General features: G+C 42.2%; 1 protein-coding gene across 1 annotated transcript; it reads left to right on the top strand.

The window, feature by feature from the left end:
* Window positions 1-1,672: 1,672 nt before the first annotated feature.
* On the top strand, window positions 1,673-10,671 carry LOC117265977 (uncharacterized). The gene is made up of 13 exons (XM_033640838.2): window positions 1,673-1,955; window positions 5,414-5,532; window positions 5,984-6,225; window positions 6,539-6,662; window positions 6,924-7,045; window positions 7,573-7,659; window positions 7,855-7,944; window positions 8,258-8,346; window positions 9,011-9,233; window positions 9,400-9,522; window positions 9,664-9,829; window positions 10,041-10,129; window positions 10,306-10,671. The coding sequence occupies exons 1-13, from the start codon at window positions 1,866-1,868 to the stop codon at window positions 10,404-10,406; spliced, it is 1,665 nt and encodes a 554-aa protein (XP_033496729.1). The 5' UTR covers window positions 1,673-1,865; the 3' UTR covers window positions 10,407-10,671.
* Window positions 10,672-10,815: the final 144 nt, after the last annotated feature.

The following is a 10,815-nucleotide window of genomic DNA, read 5'->3' as shown; positions in this document are numbered from 1 at the left end:
ACTGGTTTGCTGCACACTCAGTTCAGCTCTGGTTTAGAGCTGACACCATGAAATATGGTCCCTCCGATTCTGCAAAGTGAAATAGTACCATATATCAGAAGTGTGGAGTCACATAACTTGGGCTTGGACAGACTCGGGTCATAAATTTGATGACTTAAGACTCAACTTGACAAAATCAAAAATGACTTGCAACTTGACTTGCAGTGACTCATGACTTTACTTAGACTTGGGCCTTTTGAATTAAAAATACTAAACTTCCACCATGCTAATGTGGGAAGAGAAAGTTGTGGACATTTTTTCAATATGAGATTAATTAAATTCAAGACGGAACCGAAACATGCAGAATTCATTCTGTATGAAAGAACAATGTCAGCACAACCTTTTTCAGAGTAACTCCAGTCGCACTTGTTTTAACAAACTTGTTTTTAGGAATAAGAACAAATTTTAAAAAGTTGGCCTGTTTATGATTTTTTTAGTTTATGAAACAAACTAAAAGTTGCTCAGAGGCTGAGACTGGACCTGGTTAACTTGTCTTACAGGCCAACAAAAGATTTTCTGAGATCTAAAAATATGTAAAATAAATGTAGAAATGAAAAGGAATCAACTTATAATGTGCACAACCTTATGATTAAAATGATCACAGTGAACAAATAAAAGTGCGGTCAACAAAAAATAAGGCGCACCACTCACCCTCTCTCTGACTAAAAAGATGAGATGCTATGAATAGATTATAAATGTCACTGCCTCTATCCATAATATCCTCCTGAGACCCTGTATCCTCATATGAGGACATCACATTTTAGGTTTACTTGATCTTATACTCCATTCTACTTAACTTAGACCTGTTATCCTCGTCTGTGGACACTATTTTGTCCCATCTAGTGGCAGTAAGAGCACAATACACTAATCCATGTAAAAACAAGTGGCAGCCATCTCTGCCAAGTCAGTCTGTAGCTGATCCCTACACAAGAGTGGACATGGTCCAAAACCTGATCAAATTTGATTTTTGAAACTTGTTTATTTATAATCATTAATGGTTGTAGTTTGATATGGCAACGAATTTGGCCAATTTTAGCAGCAGCGACACTGTTGATTAGAAAATGCTCATGTGAAGACATTGGTACTTTATTAGCTTTGACAGTGTTTAATATTATCAGGCCCTACTAATCCCAAAATAGCTAGGAGAAATTAAATATGCATACCAAACGAAAGTTCAGGTCTCAGGGGAATATCGCGAAACACTAACCAAAAACTTTTAACAATACAAAAATATAAACCATTACAAAACTAATTAATCCTACTAATCTTACAAAATCCATTCATTTGTAAATTAATTCATGGCTCCTACAAAAGTAGTAGTAGTATCCATGTATTCATTCTTAATTATTATTAAGATTGGACACTCAAAAATACGAGCTGGTGGAATAGTACATGAAGGCAGCACAGAGTTAGTGTCCTTGATAGAGTAACTTTTAGTCAGTTATACTTTTATTTTGTACATATACTGCACGTAACACATAAAACCGTACAAAAACATGTCTGTCTTAATGAATACCCGTAAAAACTGTCGATGTAGCCGACTGTAATATATATATTGTTAGCCGTTTTGCGTGCGATACTCTAAGCGTCCACATGGTGTCGCTGTAAGGACAGTTATACACGTCTTATTCATTGTCAACATCCGGCGACACGTCTCTGCTCAACAGGGCACCGCTGAACCGTCTGATACATCTTTTACTGATTTTAACCAGTCCAGACTTTTCATTTAAAGACAATGTCGTGCCTTTAACCCTTCCTAACAAACTGTGAGTCAGTTTAAAGAGTAGTTAACCCGCGGCGCTTCAGCCCAGAGCCCAGAGCTCCAGATGGGGGAGGTGAGGAAGCTGCAGAAGAAGTTGAGACAGATTGGAAATCTGGAAATAAAAATCAGTCTTACCCCAGAGGAGAGATTCAAGGTACAGAAAACACTTCATCTGCCTTTCTGTCCCAGTGTGGACTGCGTGTGTAACCTGTGTAACTCCTGCAAATCCTGAATAGATTTCCCCCAGGTGTGACAATAGCCAGGTTATAACTGCAGCCTTTACTACAGAGCAAACACACATTCAGCCCAAATAAGACATTACATCTTCAACAACATTCAGTAGAGTAGAGCTGCATATTCATACACCACTGAAGTATTACAGTGCATCAGATCTGGCACATAGTAGCCAGGCTCACATGGTTAAATAAAGATGATGTTTTAATGGTGTTCTGTGATGCTACTTAAAGTTATGAAGCAAGGCATCTTAAACTAGGAATAACAGTGTTGATGTCATACAGAAGAAAAATATGTGATTAACATGAATAAATTATAATGGTGGAATAATTAATTTGACAGCTTTCACCCTAGGAGTCTGGGAGATCAGAAGCTTGTCACGTAGAGCATTAGAAAAAATAATTATCAGGAACTTCAGGAGAGCCTCAGTATGTTAAAGGGCAGAATCTGAATTCTATAAGTTAATGCCATGCCCTACAACTGTGTCTTTTTTCTTCACTACTCTGCCCTATACCACTGTCGCCCCTAATTGGAAACAAGAGCATACATGCATACAGTGGTGTCGCACACGTCTATATTGTACAGCTCATTTTGTAGTGATGATGAAGGTTACTGGTGTAGTGCTTCTGTGAATAAGTTGCATTTCCTTTCCTTCCTTGAATTTGTAGTGCATCATAAAATGACCCATAACTAACCATTAAATCCTTGCAAAACAGAAGTAACACAATGAAAAGTTACATTACATTTTATTTGCAATGGATTTTCTCCTTAGTAAAGTTACACAGATTTTACATTTTGGGGTGAAAAGTTAGTGGATTTTAAAAGTGTTTTTGCATAAAGTTTGGAGACTCAAAAGCAGCAGTGATACATCAATAAGTACTATTCTTAAAGGGATAGTTTGGATCTGTTGAAGTGGGGTTGTATTAGCATCGTCAGTCAGCATACCCCAAGTTTGGAGAAGTAGGCTTGGGTCCAACATATAAGCTAAGGAATGTACTGCTGTGGAGGGGTTAGCAACAACTTGTATTTTAGCCACCTAAAAAATCAATATCAGTTTAAGTGTGTGCTATATTGTATTTTCAGCATTTTGCCTTTCGGTCACACAGCCCCCTCTGATGGGGAAGCCATTAACGACTTCAGTTCCCCATCTATGCTCTCTCTCTCAAAGCCTCCAGACTCCATTGACATAAACAGTAATTAAAGCTCACTGAATACAAGACCTGTCTACCGCTGCTTCAGTTAGTTAGTTAGTGTTATTGTGTGACTTTGGTGAATACAAACTAACCCTTTTAAACACCAAAGTCACGCTATAACAAACAAACTAACAGATGCAGACAGCTTTAAATCAGCAGCTCCTGCGTCCAATGACATTAAATCACTGTTTTTCTTAATGGAGTCTGTCTGACATTAAGGTAAAGCAGTAAAAATAAACTTCATATAGCAGACACTTGAACTCATATTGCTTTTATTTTAGGTGGCTAAAATACGTTTTGTCGCTGACCCCTCCACAGCAGTACATTATTTAGCTTCCATGTCAAACTCAAGCCTGCTTCTGTAAACTGGGGGCCGACTGACATTTACTGTATGTTATATACTGTTTATGGATGAGTATTATACAATCCAACTTCAAACAATCTGAACTATCCTCTTAAGTACTTTTTATTTGCAGCATTTGTTCTTAACTTGAGTATTTCCATTTATGCTACTTAATACCATTACATATTAGAATTTTTATTTCACTTTTTGCATGACTACATTTATTGGCATTGTGTATTTAAAATACAAAATATGAGTGACTGTATTCCTTTACAGTTTAAATTGGTGGTACTCTGAATGCAGTTACTGTCTTTAAATTAGATTAGTTTGCTTAAGATAAGGGATAAGATAAGATACACCTTTATTGATCCCACAACTGAGAAGTTCCATTGTTACAGCAGTCAAGCAGAAAGATTCAGATCAAAAATTTCAAAAATTAAACTTAAAACTTAAAAACTAGGCATGCAAAATAAAGTACAAAAATACAAGAAAGGCAATAAATAATAATAATAATAATCAGAAGTGGATAATAATGAGCAGTGAATATAAATGAGCAGTGGATTAAAGAGAGCACATCTAGTGATTAGTTTTATTTGCTCTAAAATGTATATGAGGCACAAATTTTACATGAACAGATTTTTTAAAAAAGTGCAACCATTTGTGCGGCGGTAGAGGTGGACAGCCAGGATGCCGCTGACATTGTGTTTTAGGCATGGAAATGTAAGACTCGGACAAATGAGCTCAACAAGACGACTTTGAAATATTCCAAAATTAATCCAATGTATTGAAAATATGTCATTTAATTTGGGTAATCTTATCGAATACATCACAAATTACATTTTTAGGGCGTGTATTCAGTAATCTGTTGTGGAATTGTGGAATATGTTTTAAAAGTAATCCTCCCAACACTGCTGACAGATAAGTTTACGTGTTTCTTTTCAGGTTTAAGTTTTACATAGAAAATATAGGATACATTTCTAAAATACAGTGCAATGTTACAGATGAAACTACCCAATAGTGCAGACTGTTCTTACTAAAATTACTCCAAACCAAAACAGTCACCAAATAAAAATGGTGCTTATGCATTAATAATGATAATTTAATAATGTAATAGTATACAAACAGTGATTACTGTGCTGCCCAAAGAGTACTTTTGCTTTTGATGCTTTTACTTTTGTACTTTTACATTTTATTTATTTATATCCAGGTGTTTTTCTATCAAATGAGTATTTTTACGCTGAGGTATTGCTAATGAGCGGAATATCTAAACACTACTCACAATAAACAGATTTTTATTTATTTATTTTGTTGGTCAAAATCAAAGAGGCAGACATCCTGACTTAGTTTCCAGTAAGGGTCAAATATTTGACCTTACATTTCCCAGAACACAATGCAGTCCTGTCTTTATTGGACTGTCCCTGCAGGCTAAATGCCCAAATATTTTCAGACTCTGTGTCCCCAGTTTCAGTGATAAATTGTACTGTCTCCAAGCAGAGATAACCCTGATCAGATCACTATTACCATCATCAGTGTTTTTTCTCTCAGACGTAACAAAGCTCCACTAGAGTCATGTAAGTGTTTTCTCAATTTAAATGGTGTACCTTTATGTGTAAAACTGGTGGATTGCTCCTTTAACAGCCACTTTATGTCAAGTTGACCAGCCTGATCCACTCATTCATGCATCTTTCATAACTCACAACTCTCGACAGGAGTACGGCATGCGTTGCCTGTTGCAGTCTAATAAATCAAGACAGGACGAGTATGTTGGTGTGTGCATATAAACAACTTGTGGTTTTAGATGGCTTTGGTTTACAACCAATCTCGTGCCTTCTTCCCTCTCAGATCTCCAGGAAGGCGGAGCTGCGTTCCAGATTGGCTGAGCTTCAGCTGCAGCTTTCTGGCCCGCAGCAAACTCTGGGGATTGTGGGAGACGGAAAAAAGGAGAAGATGAAAAGACAAGTGTAAGGAAGTGAGGGAGAGGTACCAGCAAGAGGGGGCAGATGGAGAGGAGCATAATTCTTCAAAAGCAACAACATTCACTTTGAAGCCTTTGATCTTTTTTGTGTGTCTATCCAAACACACTGGAGGTCAAATACTGTCACACTTTAGTAAAATGGGAACTTTCCCGTATCCATAACGTATCATGTAAACATCACTCAGGGATGTCATTCTCCATATTACAGCCCCTCAGGGCTTTGTGCAGATGATTAAAATCAGCCTGTGTGGCTATTAACATCAAATTGAATGAAACACTCCTTCTAATACACAGACTAGAAGCTCATTAAGAAGTGCTGTATTTGTTTGTGTGGCACTCTCAGATCCTCTACAGGTATGCCCAGTGTCACTGAGGATGCCACATGCTGTTTGCATCTCGATTATTCATTCAGCTCTCGCTTTTCTGCACTGGCACAGGGACGATGCCCCTGAGGCCCTTCCATCACAAACGCCTCCAGCCTCCAAGATCCTTAAGGGAGAAGAGGAGTCCAAAGCTCAAGCAACGCCAGTGCCGGCTGCCAGGCAGAGGGAAACGGGAGGGGGAGCAGAGATAGGCAGACAGCAGGAAGGGGCAGAGCCGGCCAGAGTGTCAGATCACTGCCGAGACGTGCCAGGAGGCTGCTCTGACTTGGACGAGGAGCAGCAACTGCGACGGGAAGGTGGGATTAATTAATAAAATTATTATCACAGTTTATCCCAGGCAGTTAAAAGCACAAGGCGGTGCCCTAATTTGACATCTAAAATCAGATTACGCCTCGAGGAGTCCTAACAAGCTCATGTGGCTGCCAGTATTAAAACCAACAGGCTGCATTCGCTTCCCCGAAGACAGGACCCACGTTTTGCATCCTTGGAGCTAAATTAGCCCCACGCTTCATAGTGGCAGACTAATCCATATTGAAGAACTGTGTAGATTAACAAACTGGGGTGCTGATGAGTCAACACTGCTAATTGGACAAATCATTTCCTTTACAGAAACTGAATTTGCATCCCTCAAATCATCCTGGGAGAAGGCAAAGTTTCGCCTGAGGCTGCTGGAGGGTCACAATGACATCGTCACCTGTGTGGTTGCTGTTGACAACCTGGTGGTTTCTGGAAGGTAAAGCAGTGAGAGAAGCCCCGATTTGCATAATGGATGTGCAAAGTGAACATTTCACCTAATTTATCACTTAATATGCTCCCGCTCTCTCCCTCGCTGTCTGACATATTTGTTTTTCTTCCCCCGCCCCCGATGGCTCGGCACAAATCTCTCGCGATTTATGTCGAGCGGCTTTTAACTTTGCTTGTTTTCACCTTCTCTCACTCCCCGCCCTCCTGCACCCTCTCTTTCTCACTCTGCATGTCTTCCCCCTCCTCGAAGCCGAGACACGACGGTGAAGGTGTGGCACGTTCCCACGGCAACGGAGCACAAGAACCTGGGGGGTCACACTGGTGGGGTCACCTGTCTGTCTGCTCCTCCCCCTGAGTACTGCAAGAGGCTGGGTGAGGACACACATACATCCACGTCTTTACATGTGCGCCGACTACAGCTGAGTAATGCCGGTGTCCTGCGGTCTGGTAATTATAGGAGCAGTTCATCAGATCAGCCCCAGTGAGAGATAACCTCAGCAGACACTTTAGAGAGTTCACTGTCTGTCTGGAGCAGGCAGCCTTCCATCACTTGAACTCCAACGCCCTCCCCGGCTCTCCTCCTACACTCCCTGTCCACCTGCCTCCCCAACTTAAAATACCGAGTCGAGAAGTGCGGTGCATAGATGATGCAGCTGAACTAATAGTCACACTCTGTTCGTACACTAATTGCTTGTTTATGTTCATAAATTATGACTATTTTTGCTTCTTCCTTGCAGTCTGTCCCATTTTTTTTACATCATCACTTATTTACAGCTTCCTCTCAGCTTAATCTTTTTTGTCCTCTTCTCTCTCTCTCTTTTTCTGATCCCAATTCCTTCCTCCTCTTCCTCCTCCTCTGTCCCCTCCCTCTCTTCTGTCTGTGTTTGCCCTCTCACTAGCCTGGTCCCTGTCTTTGTCCGACAAGGAGAGGTTTATTTTGAGTGGCTCAGCAGACTGCTATGTGAAGATCTGGGCCCTGAGCATTGGTACGCTTAACCACACAAACATACACACACACACGCAGATATACATACACTGCATATATTAAGGTAGACAGAGCCTCGGGGCTCTGTCTGGGCAACGTATGTGTGTGTGTGTTTATGCATCGTAATCAATGTATGCCTGTGTGACTGGTGGTCTGTGCTCTGTCAGCTAAATTAGTATTTTCCTGTTCCCTCCAGGGCAGTGTGTTAAATCTGTCTACACGTTCAACGCTGTGACTGCACTCTGCTTCGTGCCAGAGGACGATGGCTACATCATCACTGGATCAGGTGTGTTTCTGTGTGGAACGAGTTTGTGACACAGTGAGCAAAATAATTGGAGATAGGCACTGTGGCATCACATCATATTTGTACTTATATCGGCCTCTGTACATGCATGTGCTTTGAAGGAGACATCTTTACTAATACATAGGCATCATCTGCCAGCGAGTTAGTGAGTGTAGCACGGGGCTATTGGGCCAAATCGGAGAGATGGAGGCACACAGATTAGGCAGTCAGGCTCAGGTGGGTCGACCGTGACCAACAATAATGACTGCCAGCCGCCTGTCAGCACACGTTAACCTCACACTCTGTCACCCCTCAGACGGGGGGAAAGTTCAAGCCTGGAGCTGGCACACTTTCGAAAACTGCCAGTCAATCAACGCTCACCAGGAAGCAGTCACCTCCATCCAGGTGGGTGGGTCACACCTATGTGATGTGCTGTCCATACTGAGGATGCTCAGCCTATTTTTAACGGCTGGCACAAAAAAAAAAAAACCACGCAGATTTTTCTCTCTGTGTAGAAGCTGTCTAAAGTAGTGTTAGAACTCTTGATTATTAATTTGTCAAAAAAAGCCTTTCTTTAGAAAATCTAACGACTATATTTCCGCGCTCTTATCCTCACAGAAGCTTTCCTTGTTTATTGCTTTCAAATGGAAATCAAAGATATTTGTTGAGATGTAAGCCGTGGAGCTCGGCCAGTTTTAGAAAGCATACTATACATATTTTGAGCTAAAAAGCCTTTTCATGAATATTGAAATCCAGAGCTGCATGTGCACATTTTTTTTTTTCAATTTGCAATCACGAAAATATGCCTACAGCATTAAAGCGTGGCGCATCATTGTCATCCTCTTTGTTGTTTATCATGCAAAGCGCACAATCCATTTATAACCAGCAGCGGCTCAGAAACATACATTTTGAAACTGTTCACACTTCTTTTCCATTTACACAAACATACATACACTCTCTCTCTCTTTTTGTGTGTTTCTGTCTCTCGCTCACACACACACATACACACACACACACTGGGTAAAGACTCAGATCACCATGACAACCATGCCTCCTATGCCCTCCACAGTCTCAGGGTCCGCTGGTGTTCAGCGGCTCGGCCGAGGGAGGGGTGTGTGTGTGGGAGAACCGGTGTTCGGATCGAGACCCCCTGAGGCTGCTTCACCACTGGGGCGACCAGGTGACGGGCTGCGGAGGGGAGCCGGGTGGACGTCTGACCCTCAGCCCGCGGGGGGACAGGGTGTTTTTGGCTTATGGTCGAGCCTGGCTCAAGATCCTGCACTGGAGGACTGGTGAGCTGTGGAATGGAGTGGAAAGTGTGTGTGCGTGCATGTGTGTGTGTGTGTGTGTGTGTGTGTGTGTGTGTGCGTGTGCGCGCGCCAGGATGATTGAAAAAGGAAGGTAGATGAAAGAACATTTGCATAATCCTTCCACCTAACATCTGTCCAATTATCACAGGAGCCATGTCCAGACTGACCAATCACAACAGCATCACCGGGGTAACAGATTGTGTTCACCAGACAGGAGGCCTCCTAATTGGCTCCTGCTATGATCTGGCGAATGGAGAGAGCTCGCTAAATTGTGAGTGGCTGAGCAAACCAAGTGCAACCAGAAGTAACCCCGCTCCACTCTGAGAGAGTGACAGCACAATCAGGACTTAAGACCAAATCAAAAGCACTTTGTTTGCCTCTGTTGACCTCCGTCTCCCTCTCCTCCTTCTAGTATTCTCTCTGCCCCAGTGCCGCTACCTGGCCTCTCTGACCTGGCCCGACGCCCCCAGAATCCTCTGCTTTGCGGCGTGGACCACAGGGAGCGGAGACCACCGGTGGGTCACCGGAGGTCATGACCTCATTGTATGGGAGCAGCTCCCCAGTTCTGCGAAGCAGAGGTGGGCGCAGTACATATCAACACCACTCAGATAAAAAAGATTTTAAACTGCTCAATTATGTTTCTTATTTGCATAACTCTTCCAAGGTCAACTGCATTGCTAATTCAAAATCTATACTGGGATTTATAAGGTGCTAATGAGTGTAACTGATTTTAACACACACTTTGATTGATATTAGGTGTTTAATTATTTGTGGTGTGAATGTTGAAAGGGGTGATGTCATAGCGAAGAGAGACAGTCGGTTGGAGTCCTGCTTGCTGGAGTCGGAGGGGGACACAGAGGATGATGAGGAGACTGATGGTACACACACACACACACACACACACACACACACTGCAATTTCACACATTTTCATGTCTTCATTTACTGACTGGCACGTTTAATGAGAAAGCGTGAAATTGCAGACTCATACTATCGTGTTCGCTCCAGATGATGCATGTTGTGACGAATCCTAGTGACCTCCTTGTCAAATTTAGATTACGAGGATGATGGTGACAACAACGAAGGACAAGACGGACGGTCTGATGTTGCGGAGGACGGAGGGTCTGGCTCGTGGTTGCGCTGCGTTCTCCAGTGAGTGCTGGTTTCTTATGCTGAGGACACCACGGCCTGCAGCCATGAAGAGGAAATGAGAGGGTGGGAGCGTAGTGACAGCGGAGGAGGGTGCAGGGGAGCGAAGTGTGACAGACTGAGTGTCTGAGAGGGGAGCGTATGGATGGAGACAGTGAGTGTGTGTGTGTGTGTGTGTGTGTGTGTGTGTGACTGATAGGCAGATTGTTTTCTATGTAAATATTATTTCCACATACAATAAAGCTGTCACCCTGTGACTCTCACCTCCAGAATTTGCATCTCTTGTTGTCTCTTTTTTATTTCAACCTGACCCTGACTCTTCTTCAAACACCAGTTCATCACCCTGCTCTGCCGGAGCAACCTGTCTAAATGAATGTAAATGAAATTTTATTCCAATCTTTATTCCTTGCCCTCTT

This window comes from Epinephelus lanceolatus, chromosome 10 (genome assembly GCF_041903045.1).
Source record: "Epinephelus lanceolatus isolate andai-2023 chromosome 10, ASM4190304v1, whole genome shotgun sequence".
Classification (NCBI taxonomy): Eukaryota; Metazoa; Chordata; class Actinopteri; order Perciformes; family Serranidae; genus Epinephelus; species Epinephelus lanceolatus.
Note: the sequence above shows the minus strand (reverse complement) of the source record. Positions and strands in the feature narration are given on the sequence as shown.

What these genes read in the sequence shown, in the direction of transcription:
- LOC117265977 (XM_033640838.2), top strand. Translation starts at nt 1,866, where the DNA reads ATGGGGGAGGTGAGGAAGCTGCAGAAGAAGTTGAGACAGATTGGAAAT. An exon ending in CCCCAGAGGAGAGATTCAAG is followed by an intron (nt 1,956 to 5,413) that starts GTACAGAAAACA and finishes CTTCCCTCTCAG; the next exon opens with ATCTCCAGGAAGGCGGAGCT. An exon ending in GATCCTGCACTGGAGGACTG is followed by an intron (nt 9,234 to 9,399) that starts GTGAGCTGTGGA and finishes CAATTATCACAG; the next exon opens with GAGCCATGTCCAGACTGACC.